Source organism: Cydia pomonella, chromosome 19, assembly GCF_033807575.1.
Source record: "Cydia pomonella isolate Wapato2018A chromosome 19, ilCydPomo1, whole genome shotgun sequence".
Classification (NCBI taxonomy): domain Eukaryota; kingdom Metazoa; phylum Arthropoda; class Insecta; order Lepidoptera; family Tortricidae; genus Cydia; species Cydia pomonella.
Window position 1 is genome coordinate 16,954,929 of NC_084721.1, and position 19,177 is coordinate 16,974,105.

The 19,177-nt window shown below is 37.4% G+C and overlaps 2 protein-coding genes across 6 annotated transcripts in view; one reads left to right on the forward strand and one right to left on the reverse strand.

Moving 5' to 3' along the window:
• The window catches only part of LOC133528289 (neurexin 1), a 326,318-nt gene that overhangs the window by 90,450 nt on the left and 216,691 nt on the right, over positions 1 to 19,177 (forward strand). The window lies entirely within an intron of this gene.
• Positions 12,481 to 14,886, reverse strand: LOC133528470 (uncharacterized). The gene has a single exon (XM_061865863.1). It carries the CDS (start codon positions 14,884 to 14,886, stop codon positions 13,771 to 13,773), a length of 1,116 nt encoding a protein of 371 aa, XP_061721847.1. The 3' UTR covers positions 12,481 to 13,770.

Sequence of the window (19,177 nt, forward strand, 5' to 3'; positions counted from 1 at the left end):
AGCATCCAGAGTCTTATCGATGATCTCCATCTGTATGGCAGCCTTTTGTTTTGCGGCTTCTAATAAAAGTTGTTTCTTCTTTGCTGTTCTAGAAGCCGATGAAGTTTTAGAGTCCTTGCTGCTAGAAGCTTTGCTGACATACGAAGCAGAAGGAGGAAGCATTTTCTTGCGTAATTCTGTCGCGGTTGGTTCAGACTTCGCGCTACCCTCCCTTATTTTTGTGATAACTACATCTTTCGGGATACTTGAAGCTGGCTTAATTTCTTCCAACCTGGCTGTAGAACTATGGCCATAAGGTGCTTCACTCGGCTCGCCCTTTTGAGACATTCTTTGTCCTTCTTCTAGAAGCCTCCTTAATTCTTCTGCTCGACGCGCTTTCGACCCACGCGTTTGAATCGTGGTCGGAGTGCGGTGCATGGATCCGGTTCGAAGGACCACTATGTTGACTGTATGGGGTTCATGTGAAGAAAAGCCGAGGTTCTAAGACGAAGATGTATTTCGGAAAACACACAAATACAAAAAAATGTCACGAGAGCGTATGTGACTAGGCTCGCGGCCGGCAGCGGACTGCCTGGCGGCGCATAGCAACGGGTTACATTAGATATGCTACAATCAAATTTCAACCGTAACTCTAAGTAATTAAAAGCTAATTTAACATGACATGGTTTTTAATAAGTAAAACATAACTAGGTACAGATATAACGAGCGCATCGCCAACAATAACTTGCGTATGGCAATATTAAACCGCGCTGTTATTTGAATAGTGATTGTCTTGTCCTCTCTGGCTGCTCGCGTGATCACGTAGGGCATTTCTATAGACACTTGTAAACCTAGACCACAGGCATTATTGATCATAATCGGGCTAATTTACTTATTTATTATCCGTAGTGGTGTTGACATTGGCGTGTTAATAAACCAGCCTGTAGGGCTAAGATGGTCGGCTTTTTATCATTTGTCACCATGCCTGTCACGTTCTAACAAGTATGTGAGTGCGAAAGTGACGGGCATAGTGACAGGTGATAAAAATGGAACCATGCTGCCATCGCTGGTGACCACATCTTTTTTTTTTAGTTTATGTCTCCCGAACTAGGGCCTACCGCGAAAATCGGAATTCGCTAATTGCGGGGATCTTTCTCTTTTACTCTCTCCAAAACGTAATTAGAGTGAAAGAGAAAAATGCCCGCAATTGACGAACTTCGATTTTCGCGGTAGGCCCCCAAGAGCCTGTGAATCGGGAGTCAGCGATTCCTCCGGTAAAGGTTACATACTAGTGGCAACAAAAATAAAAGCTATTATAAAAAAAGGAAAAAATGTACAGTACAGTCAAGTGTAAAAATATGATTGTACACATCTTACTCAAAAATATGTCCCATAGCATCTTATTCCAGTGTAATAAGAGCGTAGTACCATATTTATGAAACGGTTTATTCGATACATATTTTTGCATTTGACTGTACAATAAGTATGAAAATTATATGAAAAATACAGTGTGACAACTTATAATTTCATTCTAACTTACATTTAGACCAAAATTATATCTGTTTTGTTATAAATTATATCTAAATGATATAATTTTGTTATAATTCGGCCGATCCGTGGTCATCACACAAATAATAGTACATTACGATACAAGTGCGAAAAATAGGAAATTCGAAACGAGTGGCGATAAATTAAAACACAACCGAAGGGAGTTGTTTTAAATCGACACGAGTTGCGAATTACTTATTCGCACATGTATCGTACAACGTTTTACAGTACATATGGCCCTTTAAATGTTCGACACAGTAACGTAATATGCTAATTTTCGCACTAGTGCGGTAAAGTAGCACCATATGTACTGTAAATGCCCTTACCTTACTACTTTTTTTATATATATATTATAGGACGTTATTACACAAATTGACTAAGTCCCACAGTAAGCTCAATAAGGCTTGTGTTGAGGGTACTTAGACAACGATATATATAATAGGTATATAAATATTTATAAATACTTAAATACATAGAAAACACCCATGACTCAGGTACAAATATCCATGCTCATCACACGAATAAATGCCTTTACCCAGATTTGAACCCGGGACCATCACCTTCGTAGGCAGGGTCACTACCCACTAGGCCAAACCGGTCGTCTAACTACTTATATATTAGTTTTGAAAATGTACAAATAGTTACATGTAAAAAAACAATATAGCCGCTGGGCGGATACCAACATCGCACACAATTTCATTTCGCTAGTCGGAACATTTCGTGCCTGAAATAAATCATGGTAGCATTCATTTATTCCAATAACAATGAAGCACATATTTCGATGTAAATTATTTAACACATTAACTGATAAAACGCGATTATTTGTTAACCTTTGCACGAAAGGTTACGGCCACAGACATGTATTTACATAGATAACGAATTTCCTGAAATTTGTAAAGTTGCTAGGCTTCTAGTGCGATGCAAAGTGCGTCAAGTTGCGTCTATTTTTTTTAATACTACGTCGGTGGCAAACAAGCATACAGCCTGCCTGATGGTAAGCAGTCTCCGTAGCCTATGTACGCCTGCAACTCCAGAGGAGTTACATGCGCGTTGCAGACCCTAAACCCCCCTCGTAGAGCTTACCTCAACTTCAGCATGGCAGTGGTGCGAAGACAGTGCATTATTTATTTTGTTATATAAAAAATAAAAATATGTTGATATTTTTTATATTTTAAAGTTATGCTTATGCTTTTACGATCGCTGGTGGCCTAGCGGTAAGAGCGGGCGACTTTCAACCCGGAGGACACGGGTTCAAACCCCGGCTAGTTCTTCGGAACTTATGTGCGAAATATTATTTGATACTTACCAGTCGCGGCAGTCGCTTTTCAGTGAAGGAAAACATCGTGGGGAAACCGGACTAATCCCAATAACGCCTAGTTTACCTTCTGGATTGGAACTGTTGGAAGGTCAGATAGCAGTCGCTTTCGTAAAAACTAGCGTCTAAGCCAATTCTTGGGGTTAGTTACTAATCAGCCTGGGTTCCAGCTTCCATGAGCCGTGGCAAAAATGCCGGGACAATGCGAGGAAGATGATCATGATGCTTAGGCTTTTACTTTATTTTTCTTCAATTCACAATTGAAATTCGGATTTACCCAGTAAAACAAACGTGAACATACAAAAAGTTTTTTTTTTGTATTTCGTAAAAGCTATCCATCCAGAGATATGTTAACAGCATGAAAACGGTAATACTTATGCCACTGGATCTATATCTACCTCTCGTGTCAAATGATGGTCCTTATGACAATTCCTTCTCTTTTATTTGGCTTAACTTAATAAATAATTAAAGAAATATATTTATGTTTGCGGAGGCACGCACCGACGGTTTCCACGCCATCATGCGCAAGCGGGTGGCATCGCTGGTGCGGCGCGTGCGCGGCAGCGCCAAGTCTCCTTGCCACACTCGCGGACAGGGTAGATGGCGCTTTCTGGCAATATTGCAATAACCTACATGCTTGTGATAGAATAAGTTAGGTACATATAAGGGCTCCCCTACACGATGGGCCAGCATAGGCCAGTCTAAGGGACGCAGCTATGCGGTGGAATGAGATAGCAATATCACTAGGGAGTACCCTCTAACGCATAAATGCATCCCTTGAACTGGCCTGCGCTGGGCCATCGTGTAGAGGGACCATAACACAGTATCACTAACATATGATAGTATAATATTACTATTAACCTTTCTTATGCGCCTGTCAAAAATTTGCCATTTGTTTAGCAACCATGACATCGTCATGTTTAAGTTGAATTTGGTTGAATATATATGGAGCAGATCTGCTCCTAACCATACTAAAGGTTAAGCTAATAATTTCCAAAATAAATAATTTTATTTATTTTTAATTTTCTACCGTTACAACACCTAATTATTAAACATAAATCCTTTTTAAGAAAATAAACTGTCAAGCTTCAGTGAGATACTAGTTTTCAAAAGTATCCAGTCTCTGATGACATTCAATTTGACACTTGCCACCGATAATCGGTATTCGACGGAAGTTTTCTAATTGTAGGGTGGCCATGCATGTCGTAATTTTTTTTTTCACCATGACAAATAAAATAACGTTAATCTCGTTAATTATGGTATTTTTTTTCATTTATTCATAAGCAACTTGTACATCGCATTTGAAATTATACGTTAAAATAGTCTAACATAAACACAATAACCTATACATAATACACACACATATTACACTTTAATTTGCTCATCGATAACCAAAATAATTCACTAATTAAAAAAAAAACATTATAACAAACGGTATGAATCAGTTGCTTATAATTTACTATATGCGCAGTATTGATTCTGCTCATGTCTCCAGATTCATTCTGTATAACAACGAAGTGTCCATACGGACGATCATTCGACACGAGAGGCAGAATAAAGATTTTGATCAACCGACAGAACGCCGATGATCGGATCGCGATGAAAGAGGGCTGTTAGCGTGGTCTACTAGCTGAACGTCTGTGGTTAAAGTATTATTAGTGAACGCCCAAAAGACCGACCTCTGTAAATGCGATTGTGGGATTAGCATTAGGGCGAACAATGAGTCAGAAATTACGTATTGATTAGTGTTCATTATTAGAAAAATATATATAAAAAAAACACCGTGTAGGTTGCACCTACTCGTAAACATTGTGTATTTACGAACGAGTGTGAGTTGAAGCTCGAAGCCGTAGACGAGGGCTTCATTAACACGAGTTCGTTATTCCTGTACCGTTCGTGGCACACACAATATATTTCATCACCCTTGTGAGGAAAAAAATAAAATTCAGCCTAATTTTGGACGTACGGTCAACCAATTTGATTCCTAGGCCACTATAGAACCATGTCATAATGACTTCTACGACAGTGCTTATTGAGTGATGCATGTTATGTATAGAGTAGTTAAAGCGACAAGGTTCTATAGTGGCCTAGGATTCAAATTGATTGACTGTACATAGCCCTAGGTCGAAATGTAGGATGTACGGACCGCATCGTTAAATGGTTTTCTCCAGTCACTGCACACTACCAGATTAGTTTACTGTATAATAAGCTATCGATATTACACTTTAAACTATATTAATGAGCAAAAAACAAAGGAATAATCACGTGGCGATTTTTGTACCAACTTTTTTTTGGATAAATAAAAATAAAAAACAAGATGGCGCTCGAACCGGATGTCCTGCCTCCTATATTATAAAAAATACATTTAACCTTAGATGCCTTGTTTGTTCTACTTACCCTCCATGTTATTCTAAAATTTTACAGAAACTTTAAAAATGCGAGATGAAATTATAAACGTGTTCTCTAAAAATGTGAAAATAAGTTTTCATTACCCTGGTGCGTTTGTGGTGCCTCGTTTGTGCTACTGGACTGACAAGTAATTCCTACTTGAACATATAGGCTTATTAGAATTTTCTTGGAAGATAGATTAGTTAGCCGTTGGTCTAAGCCGATCAGGAAAATTTAATTTATATAGTGAACCCGGTTGTAATTTATACAGTGAATTTATATTGGACCCGGGTATGTCCTTAAACTACGTCCAAAAGAGAGGTATGGGCAATGTGAATGTCATCTCGCCTTGTGTGGTAGGGCACAACACAGCAGATGTCATTCCAGATCTAGAGCAGAGCCCAACTGGGTAAGTACCTCCACCTTACAGAAAACCGCAGCCAAATAACACTTGACCCTACTCATAGTGTTGTGTTCCTGCCGGTGAGTAAGGTTGCCAGAGCTCAACGAGGGGGGTGGGGTTAGGGTCGGCAACGCGCATGTAACTCCTCTGGAGTTGCAGGTGTACATAGGCTACGGAGACTGCTTACCATCAGGCAGGCCGTATGCTTGTTTGCCACCGACGTAGTATAAAAAAAAAAAAGTGAACACCCCTGAAATGGACGTGGCACTAATAATGAGTCATAAACCATAAATCTTATAAAATAAGTATTTGAGATCAGTTTTTAAACGCTGGCAAATTTTAGTTAACCTACCTGAAGCGATTATATATGTATTAAATCTCTAATCTAATTAAATACAGAGCTGTCCCATTTGTCTTGTATTTCGTTATAGACTCATTTATGATGATCCGGAGCCCGATTCTGAGGGCCTACCGCGAACCACGTTCGACGTGTTGCCTCCCTGTCGCACTTGTAAATTCGTACGTACGCGTGACAGGGAGGCAACACGTCGAACGTGGTTCGCGGTAGGCCCTCAGAATCGGGCTCCGGATCATCATAAATGAGTCTATAACGAAATAGATAGATTCGCGGTAGGCCCTCTGATGACTTTCGCACGAAACTTAATTTAAAGGATCCTTTAAAGGGATAAGTTCGCCTTTGTACTAATTACGAGTGTTTTTTCCTGTTTTGTTTTCATTTTTGTACAAAAAAGTGTTTTACTACGGCATACGACACGTAATTTCTTTTTACATCTTGGCAAAAAAAAAACATTACAACGAATAAGGGCCGAGGTTTTTCCGAGGGTCTACAGTATTGCAAACAACTCCGCCGACATAATACAAATTTCAGAAATTATTTTGTAACAGCTTTTGATTTTAAACAACGGGTCAAAGTATGCGGCTCCTATATTAGTTTCGTTCTTTGATGCATCTGTGTAGACTTTGTGCCAATCTCCATATTTTTCACTAACTTCAAATAAAACATTGTTTCTTATATCGCTAGGGTGGTACAATTTCTTTGCACGTTGCACTAAATCTAAATTAGTAATAATAACATCTCTGAAATGTATATTAGAAACCCAAGTATTCAGACTGAACATTTTAAGGGGATTTGAGGTGAATATCCTTTCATGTTTTACGTCGGAGTAAACAGTTGCAAGCAGTGGTGGTTTTTTTTCTTATCCAGTACCTCCTTCTACAAGATAATTCAAGTACTTCTAGAAATTCTACTGTTTTATTATTGGTCCATGCTAAACATTTAAGACAATATTTGTAAGCCAAATAGCATCTACGTATATGTAAAGGTACTATTACTAACTCAGACTCCATTACATGAATCGGAGTAGTTTTTATAAAGCCACCTATTACTCTTAAAGCTTGATTCTGTAGCTTATCTAATTTCGTTACATGAGAGTTGGCGCTACAGTCATACAGAAAACATGCATAATCCATCCTACTGCGAATTAGTGCTATGTAAATTCTCCTTAAATGAGAAGGGTGTACACCCCACGTCGGTCCGGACAGAACTTTCAATATATTAAGGTATTTAGATATCTTTACAAGAGTCTCATTTATATGGCTGCTAAATAGCAATGCCTTATCCAACCAGAACCCTAAGTATTTTATTTTGTCCACTGAACATATTGAGTTATTCCCATGAGTTAGGTTAATGGGCTGTATTTTTCGTCCTCTGGTAAATAAACAAGCTTTAGTTTTACTGTTCGATATTTCTAACCCTATTTCTCCTAGTTTATTTGCTATTTCCTTGAGTGATACTTGTACGTTCATCATACTTTCGTTCAAGTTACATGACCTTTTATATATGACGAAATCATCCGCATATTGAGACAACATTACGTTTTCAGTAAATTTAGCTATTTTATGAGTAGCAATATTGAATAACAAAGGAGACATAGGGTCGCCTTGTGCTAGTCCCTTTCTGCACCACCTCTCACAGTCTCTTGTATTACCATTTTTAATTGTAAGCTTCCTACTAGTAAGAAATTTCCATAAGTAGTTGCATATTTTAGAACCCACCGACAAATTATCCAACGTAGTAACAACTTTTTCTACCAACACATTATTGTACGCGTTATCTATGTCTAAAAAAGAGGCGAGGGTTGGCATTTTCTCAGCAAAACCCATTTGTATGTAAGTAACCAAGTGGACCAGGGCATCAATACAAGACTGTCCTCTTCTAAAACCTGTAACAGACCCTGAAAATATTTTGTTTTTCTCAACGTACCATTCCAATCGTTTAGTTAACATAATGTGGAAGATTTTGCAAATACAAGATAATAAAGATATAGGTCGAAGCTTATTTTCAGCATCACGACGATTACCTGCTTTAGGAATAGGTACCACCTGTATACTTCGCCATTGCTTTGGTACAAACGCATTAGCAAATATCAAATTATATAGTTTCAACAAATGAATTTTGGCGCACGTAGGTAGGTTAAATATCATTGAATACGTTATTTCATCTTCTCCAGTAGACCAGCGGTTGAACAAAAATGGGTTTCGATAATATTAAAGTTTTTTCTTTTTTGATATGTCATTGGGAGTATGTTAAATAATACTTTGTTAAAAAGTTAGAAATTTTAAGGTTGAGCTTTCGGTTATATTTAAATATTTTAATTTTTGCTAATAACTAAGTAAATATAGAATTAAAGTTACAGAAAACTTTAGCATATCGAATAACACTTCAATTTATGTACAATTTTCAGTTTTTAGAAATCTGGAACAGCTGCTTTCTGGTAAACGTAAAAACACGAGTTATTTTGTAAATATAGAATTAGAGTTGCTGATATTGCAAAATTACGATATTATGGATCAACTTAGTATTCTAGTAAAAAGTTAGACATGTAGACAATGTGCTTGTCTAGATATTGATTTCAGGTTAAGCAGTATAGCTAATATTGAATTAAAGTTTGTAGAGTTAATAATAATCGATCATCAACAATGATCTCAGTTACTAAACAAAAATTTAGAAATATAAAATCACGGCGACACTCATTACTGATATGTATGCATTCCTTGCTTATATAAATACGTTACGTTTCAAACGCGCGGCAAGTTTGCGCGCGCCGCGCGCTGTGGCAGGAGGCAGCGAACAACGGTAGTGGGGAGCGGGGTGTCCTTGACTGCGTCTACGGTCCATCAAAAAAATTCCTAAAGCGTGTTTTAAATTAATAGCAATAGAAAATTGTTATTTTGTTGTTAGGTATTGCCCGCGGTTTCGTTCACGTAGAATTCGTTATCGCGTTACATGAATATTATTTATTTATTTAAACTTTATTGCACAAACAAAAAAAAACACAAATGGCGGTCTTAATGCCAAAAGGCATTCTCTACCAGTCAACCATTGGGTCAAATAGAGACAAAAAAACACATTCTCATACAGATGACCACCCTTCCTTGTACCATTTTAAAAGCCAGTTGCAGCTTTTCTTTCCCGATTTTTTTCAGATGTTTGGACTTGGTATTTTCCTCGCGATAGTTATTTGTTTTAAGGGGAATGTTGTTGTTAACCGCTAATGCTAATATTGATAACCGATAGTTATATAGAGATACGTTATAAGGTATATGCACCCTCATGTTATATATTTCTGATAAGAAATAAATGTAAGACAAAATTCACAGTGATACATTTCAAGTACGTTGCCTTGTAAGATTGCGTACGGATAGTTTTTTTGTTTGTTATTTCATCGTATAATATATCAAAAGTTGGTCCAGTTAAAGGTCGCCTAGATTAACCGATTTTTATATAAAATGTAGGCAACCATGGACTGGACCAACTTGTTAAAAAGGCAACCTAGTACAGTTAGTAATATAGTATCTGGGCGACCGAGCTTTGCTCGGTTATAACTATTTATTGTAATATGGTGGTGATAATCTACATAAACTTAAAAAGTAAAGTGTGAACTGACAATTATTATTATTTACAATCGATTTTAACCTTATAGCACTTGTCACAGAGGAACGCCATCTATTGTCGATTTCTCTTATTACATAGGTAATTTTTTTTACTAAATTAAACTTGTGTAAAACAATAAAAATTAAAAAAATATATATAAACTTGAACATATAAAAAAAAACAAAAGTTAGTCACCGGGCGAGATTCGAACCCGTAACACTCGTTTAGCAGTCGAAATCGTTAGAGGCGTTTCCGAGATCACAGAAATATATATATATACAAGAATTGCTCGTTTAAAGGTATAAGATAAAATAACTTTTCTTTTGATATATCATGTGACGTTTTCGTTTACACACTAAAAGCACAGTGTAAAAAGTAACAGTGGGCCGACGCCTTTGATGTTTGCGTAAATGCCGACACCGCTCAAGGTCTCCGTACCTACCAAGGGTTATCACAGACTTACACAACTGCCCAAAAGAGGATGGAAATGTTTTTAGTTTTCATGTTGTATGATGTATGTGTACTAATTTTACAAATGACGTCCATTTTGGAAATAAAGATGGCGGACGTCACTTTTTTGAAAAAGTCGTCATGGGTGTTGTTTTCTGGGTTTTTAGGGGTGTGGATTTCAAAAATGGCATCTATTTTGAAAATAAATATGGCGGACGCTACTTTTTGAAATGGGTGTCGATGTGTGTAGCCGTGATATACTACGTCGGTGGCAAAAAAGCATACGGCCTGCCTGATGGTAAGCAGTATCCGTAGCCTATGTACGCCTGCAACTCCAGAGGAGTTACATGCGCGTTGCCGACCCTAACACCCTCCCACCCCTCGTTGAGCTCTGGCAACCTTACTCACCGGCAGGAACACAACACTATGAGTAGGGTCTAGTGTTATTTGGCTGCGATTTTCTGTAAGGTGGAGGTACTTCCCCAGTTGGGTTCTGCTCTAGATCTGGAATGACATCCGCTGTGCTGTGCCCTACCACACAAAGCCAGATGATATTTACAATGCCCATACCTCTCTTATAATGCCTGTGCTAAAAATGTGATTGCGAACTACCTGCAATAACTATACAGTACCTGGGCGACCGAGCTTTGCTCGGTTATAACTAACTATTTATTGTAATATGGTGGTGTATAGGTGATAATCTTAACTACATTCTTTTACTAAATTAAACTTGTCTAAAAAAACAATAAAAATTAAAAAATTATATATAAAATTGAACATAAAAAAAAAAACAAAAGTTAGTCACCAGGCGAGATTCGAACCCGTAACACTCGTTTAGCAGTCCGCGTCTTAACCCGCTGGACCAGACGGACAGTGGCCGGCAACACGAAATTAGCGACCATATTCTGCGTCGAACGAAAAACGCATGAAAACTCGAAAACACGCGTTTTCCCAAACATAAGACTAATCTAGATAGATTGTTTACCCCCAAAAACCCCCATATACCAAATTTCAGCAAAATCGTTAGAGCCGTTTCCGAGATCCCGGAAATATATATATACAAGAATTGCTCGTTTAAAGGTATAAGATAATTAGGCATTAAAACACTCGTGTGATCTTTTTAAGAAACTCACTTCGTTCGTTTCCTAAGCCCACACTCGTGTATTTTAATGCCTTTTATTATGTAGCAGTAACATAAACTACTAATATATGTTGAAAGTAAGTACAGGCGGCTAACACAATGGTAACAAAAGACAAAAGTTTTGAAAATGTAATTTTCATCATCGTCACTTGGCTGTACATTTGAGGGCCTATCGCGAACCACGTTCGACGTGTTACCTCTCTGTCGCACTTGTAAATTCGTACGTAAGTATGACAGGGAGGCAACACGTCGAACGTGGTTCGCTGCTGTAAGCCCTCTGATGCCACCTCCATCTTCTGTACGCCGGTATAGCCTTCGACTCAATGTATAATCTACACTTTTTATGGAAACGTAGTTCCTCCTTCCCGTAGAAATATTTAACTTTCCCATCACCAAGAAAGATTATTTGCTCGCAGTTATTAGCTGCTCAATTCCTCGTTTTTTCTGTTACTAAGTCAGTACAGTACACATATCAAACATTTTTCACTCATTTTGAAGTCATAATAACTTTTATTCTATAATTAAATTCATGTAATGTCCGCATCTAATTTATGTGCACGATAAACAAACAAATGAATGATTTGAAAGAAAATACAAACAGCGCTTGCGAAGCTGAGCGGGGGGCGCGGGCGGGGCGAGGTATCTATCGCTCACTAGGTCGGCTACGATAGGCTCCCGCGCGCCGAGCCGACATGTTGACGGACCAGCGCGGCGTGGTTATGAATTTCGCGCCTTTTTAAGTTGATTTTACTATTACAATGCAAGCTACACACAGATATTTCTTACTTTCCATAAAATGGCTGCATATATTATTTTATAGTAATAGACTTATCTCTACGGACTTTAATTCAATATTCAATATTAGATCTTACAGGACAAAAAACGCATATTAATTGTAAAGCACATATCCTATTCTTCTAATTTTTTGCCTTGCCTATTAACTTAAGAATTTAGATATGATATTGTGGATTTTTCAAACTTTAATTCAATATTGACAAAATAATAAGCTAATTTGAGTTTGACAAAGTAGCACGTTGATTTTTTTTCTAAAAATTTGATAGCATAAAGCCTCATACATATTATAAAAGACGATGCTTAAATTTTGTACTTTAATTCAATATTCAAAATTCATCAATAAAAATACATAAATACCTTATTTATATCTAACGCTCGTTCTAAATTTTCTTCATATATTACAAATATGCTTAAAAATATGTCCCATACCAGATAAACATCACTTTTCACTCTTTAGAATTATCGAAACTTATACGGCAAAAATCCGGTCCCACTATTGGTCTACAGGTGAAGTATCTTTCTTTTTAACACAACACATTAATTCATGAATGCTAAACTCTTGATCTAACTGCATATTTTCGGATCTAATAATGGGCTTTCTAGGTGTCACGGAGTCTGGCGCTAGACTACGCAATAATTCTATTTTCTTATCATCGGATATGTTAAACGTATTACCTCGGATACCTCTGGCCCAACGCATTTTCTTCCAAACTTCTGATGCCGTAGTAGACTCACCTAAACTGTCACAAAATTTATGCCAGCCTACAGCCTTCGCCCTTCTAATTTTCTTTTTGCTTTCAATATTTATTTTTTCTAATATATCTAAATTTTGCGGCGTTGGATTGCGACGAAATTCTTTCAGTGCTAACCGTCTTTGTGCAACTATTCTAGATAAATCTGAGCACCAGTAGTGTTTAGGCGTAAATCGTTGCAAAGGGTTTTTGCATATTTTAATTATTGGAATATGTCTATCTGCAGCTTCATTTATCACAGTTAAAAAGTCATTATACATTATTTGAATATTTGTGGCATCCGATAATATCGTCGGTAAACGCTCCTGAATGTACTCACTATATGCTATCCAATTTGCCTTTCTGTAATTACGCCTAGCGTTAAATACTAACTTACAATTGAACGTCATAGAATACTTAATTATCAGATGGTCACTTCCTAAATTTTCATTACATACTTTCCAATTGAAATAAATTGCTATATCAGTAGTAACAAACGTAACGTCAGGTGCCGACTCTTGTAACACGTTATTTACTAACTTTAATCTAGTATGACTACCATCATTTAGAGAGATATATCCATTATGTAGTGCTGCATCAGCCAATTGAACACCTCGACTATTATTTTTATAAGACCAGTTTATATGATGCCCATTTAGATCACCTGCCATCACCGACAATTTGGGGAATATTGAAAAAATACCATCCCAATCGCCGTAAGTAGTACGTACAGATGACGGACAATATACTGCTACGACGTTTTCTAGGTATTTACAATTTAGAATTTTGACATGTAGAATTTCAATTCCAGGATTTACAACAGTGTATGAGGTTTGGTACGATTGTATAGACTTATGAATAATGATAGCTACGCCCCCATAGGAGTCCGCTCGGTCGCAACGGTACACATCATATCCACTAAAGTTCATAACTGAGTCCACCTCCAACCAGGTTTCACTAACTATAGCTATATGGATCTTTTCTTGGCTTAAAATTGCTTCAAACTGTACAAATTTAGGTCGTATACTTTGTGCGTTCCATTGTATAATATTTAAAGTCAGCTCCTTATCCATTACAAAAACTAGAGAATATACTACTCAACAAATTTTCGCTACTTACGATCTGTAATACAAGCTTAGTTATTGCGTCCATGATTAATTTAATTCCTAGTTTAATTTTCTCTTCAAGAGATGTATCTGATACTAATATATTTTTGGCCTTTTTTAAAAATAACGCCCATGAGAATAGATTCTTCTTTTGTTGGAGGTTTTCTTGATCAGGAGTGTTCTCCAATCTTATACAACTATCTTCACTTACGACGTCTGTGTTTTGATCTATCTTTGCCTTTTGCTGTGTGATATTCTTCTTCGTACCTCTTACTTTTTTCGGTTTTGGAGTACCAACGTGCTTATGATTTCTTTCTAAATTACTCTCCTCGTCGCTTCCATCATGTTCCATTTCTAATTCCGTGTTGTGGCTTTGTGTCGTCACATTATTAAGAACACTGTCTCGATAGTTTGTAGGCAAAGTACCGGACGTGCCCGGTAGTGTGATGTTTTCATTTACTGCATCCGTATCTTTTAGCACTGTGTGTACAGTCTCCTGGTCTTTTTTCGGACTTAACACTTTCTGTAATGCTATCCGGTAAGTACAATTTTCTTCAGCCATAATCACCCGAATCCTTCGTTCTTTTTGATATGCTGGACAACTCTTGTCAAGAGCCATGTGTTTCCCTTTACAATTAATACATACAAAGGTTGTCGTTTCACAGTTATCGTGAGTGCCTCCACATTTCGGACACATTTTCTTCTTGTTCGGACATACTTTTAGTAAATGCCCGAACTTCCAACAGCCTGCACACTGAGTGACAGGGAAATAATTTAGCTCCACCTTGATTCCATAGCCATATGCAGACACATATGGGGGCAAAGTGGCTGACTGAAAACATACTCTGACGGTCTCGCTATCAACCCACGCTCCGCGTTCATCGAGCCTTTTTAGCCTCTTAGCAGACACGATCTTGTACATACAATCAAAGTTATTCTTTATTTCTTCTTCAGTAACATCCAATTCTATTCGTCTCAATATTCCATATGTCAAGTTTAGCTCAGTTGTTAGCTGACATCTGTATCCCAAGTCAGACATTTTTTTTGAGTTTAACAATTTCATTTCATCATTCATTTTTCGTCATTTTTACAGACAGTGAAAGCGCTTTGCAACATGTAGCTCGCTGCGCCTCTGGAAACAGAGGTACAGCGATAGCTTATACTGTGCTTGATAAATTGTACTCTCTACCAACTGATATGTCTTTGAGGCTGCAATGGATCCCCGCACACGTAGGATTAAGAGGAAATGAGGAGGTTGACATTTTAGCAAAAGAAGCCTGCACAATTGGAGCAGAAGTTTATATTACACCAGACTATACAGAAAAGTTACATAAATACAACAAGAAAGTACGTGAGATATGGAAAGAACACTTTGATGAGCGTTGTAAAGAAAAAGGTGTATGGTACAGGACTATACAATGTGAACCTCCTCATATTCCTTGGTTTATGAATGCTAAGATAAGTAGGAAATTGATTAAGATAGGATTAAGACTTCGTTCAGGACACATTCCTCTAAAAAAGTTCGCTTTTATGATGAAAAAAGAGCTATCCCCGAACTGCGAAGCTTGCAATGTTGTAGAGGATGTTCAACATGTATTGGTGGAATGTGTGCGGAACGAAGGTAAAAGACAAATATTGTTGAAGTCAATAAAGCTTAATAGGTTAGATGTAGGCGCGTTCCAAAGCATCTTGGCGACACCAAATTCAGAAGAAGCAAAGGAGGTATATTTATTTATCTATAATTCTATTAGTCAGTATACTGTCAGGCCGTGATTGATGCGTGATTGTAATTTACATAGTTTAAGGTACGATGGGACTGGCATAATCTTTAGATTAAAAGTCCCTAAATAAATAAAAGACAATAAAAAAAAAAAAAAAAAGAGGGTCTACAGTATGAGGTTCTTCAAAAAAGGGGTGTACAGATTTTTAAAGGGTCGGCAACGCGCATGTAACACCTCTGGAGTTGCATGCGTCCATAGGCTACGGTGACTGCTTACCATCAGGTGGGCCGTATGCTTGTTCGCCGCCGTCGTGGTATAAAAAAAAGGATTTTTTTTATTTACACATAAAAATTGCGAGTTTACTTAAATCTTTAATGTAAACCAAGTCACAGCATCGCAGACAAATAGGCGTTTTGCTCTAAGTTATTACAGAAACAATTTTTTACTAAAATGGTCATTATGGCTAAAACAAGATCGATTTCAGAGAACTTTGTATGACATTTTAGTCTCTAAATGTCGTCAAGAATACACCTTTAAAATCAAAATCTGTCGGGTTTTACCAGCCCATGGTGTATTTTGCTGTATGTCAAGCACATTGTGAGAGAGACGAATATACGAAAATATATCGTAATATACCGAGCGATATATCGTAAGGTATCCTAAGATGCCTTGCGATAAAATATTGTAAGATAGCAAAATATATATATCAGCTTCGTGTGGGGACTCAGTCAAAGAGTGCATAGAAAATGTCGTAAGATGCCGTATCTTATGGTATCCGTCGGTATATTATCGCGCGGGCTTATTGCGTTGATTTTAACGTTTAATCGTTAGCGTTTAGCGATTTTATTATTTATACTTCTTGGAAAATTGGTAGGTGATCAAAAATGTAACCATAGGGCATAAAATAACCATTTATTAGGAAAAAGCTGGACATACCTTTAATAGTGTGCCAGCCCTTTGTTCCCACAAACATGGAATATTTAACAAGGAAAGGGACACGGCGCCCCACAGTCTCGACTCGATTCAAACCTGCTATTATAATTATATTTTTTATTCATGAAACTTCTTATTTTACTACGGTAGGGCAGAAAATCTAGTTGTTTAGAGGCATGACATTAAAAATATAATCACTGTACCTAACACCAATGCCGGATTTAGAGGTCTGGAGGCCTCGGGCAATAAAGGATTGGAGGCCCCTTGGCCCCAAATTTTTTCCAAATAAAATGGTAAATTTTCCGAAAATCTCTATTGTGGGGGCCCCTCTTTTGTGGAGGCCCGGGGCAGTAGCCCCGGTTGCCCTTCCCTAAATCCGGCCCTGCCTAACACTAACCTAATCTTTCATTTATTAATTTCTTAATACCAATCCTTAAATTTTTACGTTTTATAGTCGCTCGAAGTTAAATCCTCGGAGAAAAGCCTCAAATGTTATTATTCCAGATAAGTGTAATACAAATATTGTGGCAAATTAACGAAGTTGGTAATTAATGTTAACATATGCGCGCCAGCAACTTTGCCGAGTCCGTTATTACTGACACTTACCGAGCATAAGAGACCAATTCGAACTAACATTTTGACGTAAAAATTGTCATTTTGTTATCATTCGACCGTTTGTTTTCGAACCTATGATGACAAAATGTTGTAGATATTGGAACGTTTGTTAAAATTTACATTAAGGACTGGCGTTGAAATTGAACAAATCCATTTCAGTTTGATCTCAATGTGACATTGCTTGCACCATAACATTAGTACGAGTAAGGTGCATTAAACAAAGATCACATCATAATCATCACCATAAACTTTGACATATAAATGATGTCATTTAATTATCAATTGCGTATGCATTACGCTCGTACATGTGTTGGCGCGAATGAGGTGCCCCGTGCGAAAAAATTACATCATTAGATATCATGTTGATGTCAGGAATATAGGTGAATTGGCCTCCTGGTCGACCAGCAATTTAGGTATCATCAAATTTTTTTAGTGAAAAAAAAAACGGCCAGGTGCTAGTCAGACTCGCGCCTAAAGGGCAGACACAAGAGTTATCCTATAATTGTTTCACATATTTAATTATTATAAAATAAGTTTTTATTTTATTTCATTTTTGGTTCACGCTTTTATCGCTGACTGTACTTTTCTTACCACAGGCAACTAATACTCATCAAGACATTCCTAAAAACACCAAAGACAATCAGGTTGCATTGTTTCATCACAGAGTTCCTACGGCCACCTCCCGCCTCCATCATCAGATCAGCTCGATGGTACCTTAATATTGGATTGTTATCCAACTTACATATGTATGCAAATTGTCAGCAAAATCGAAAATCGGGAAGTGGGTCCAATTTACGAAGATTTGACCCACACATACTAATATGGCAAGTTAAATAAAAGCTTGTAAAAAAGTGAAAAGTAAAGTTGAAAGTGTTGCAAGTCCAATAACGGTTTCGCTTTGTCCTCGTTAGATACTATAGGGAGCGTGCATACACTGTAGGGGGCAGCACAGGAGACGTCAGAATTTTGGCGCGAGGTGTAAATGTGAAGTTTTTGCTTCTAATGTAGCCCACAAGATGGCGCAACCTACTATGCACAAGAAAACTTGCGAGAACGGTAGATGGCAGCACTTGCTTTGGCGTGAAGTGTCAATGTGCATGTTTATGTTTCCGATTCAGGCCACAAGATGGCAGACCTTCCAACGCGCACGGTCCCTATCACAAAAGTGCTTGGTAACTTGGAATAACGAACTGTCCCGGGAATTTAAATAAGCTGTAGGTAGTTGGTTATTAGCATTATAAAGAACTTCGCTGTAGTAAATAAGCATGATATTTATTGGGTACTTTATGCGGTATAATTATGAAATATTCTCAAGTAGCATTCTGCTTGATTTGATATTTACTGCTTAATGTTTGTCTCATTTCAAGGGAAATGTTACGTAAAAAATTTAATAAGTAATGTATATGAAAGATTTTTAAAGTAAAATTGAGCAAAAACGAATACCAAATTGCGAAATGAATAGAAACAATTGCGTATGAAATTATCCTAACTTAGTTGGTAGTAGTGATCCGACCGATGTTTCGGAAAGTTGCCGAAGGACTCGAAGGAGTCTTACTGGATGCGGGGAATATTTAATTTTTCATTTAGTTATACCAAAAAATAGTATCGCTCGAAGACGTTTTTGCTTGATAAGTAGTTATTTCTAACTATTACCGTGGTCAGGCTAATCTGTTACAAAGTCCCTTCTGGGTCAAACTGTCATTGCATCTGACAGTTACTGGAGCGTTCCTAGGACAGTAACTTGCGGGCAAGTTTGACAGCTTAGTTATGATGGAACTGGAAACGGGAACTGTATGCTACGGATAGGGGTTTGAGCCGTTTGAGACTTTGGTATTGAATATTGCTGAAATATATAGGTAATAATATACAAACCGAAATAAATACTTTAATAATAAAAAGTCGGTAGGGAATCAGTAAGATTTTTAGTGTTCCGTACCTCTAAAGGAAAAAAACGGAACCCTTATAAGATCACTTTGTTGTCCGTTTGTCAAGAGTTGACCTTTTATCTCTGGAACGTATGGAGGTATCGTGTTGAAATTAAAACTATATACTCAGGTCTACAGTTCCTTGAAGTTGTAAAAAAAAAACTTTTTAGTT

Bases quoted from the DNA above. Each gene is read 5' to 3' on its own strand.
- LOC133528470 (XM_061865863.1), bottom strand. From the start codon at position 14,886: ATGAATGATGAAATGAAATTGTTAAACTCAAAAAAAATGTCTGACTTG.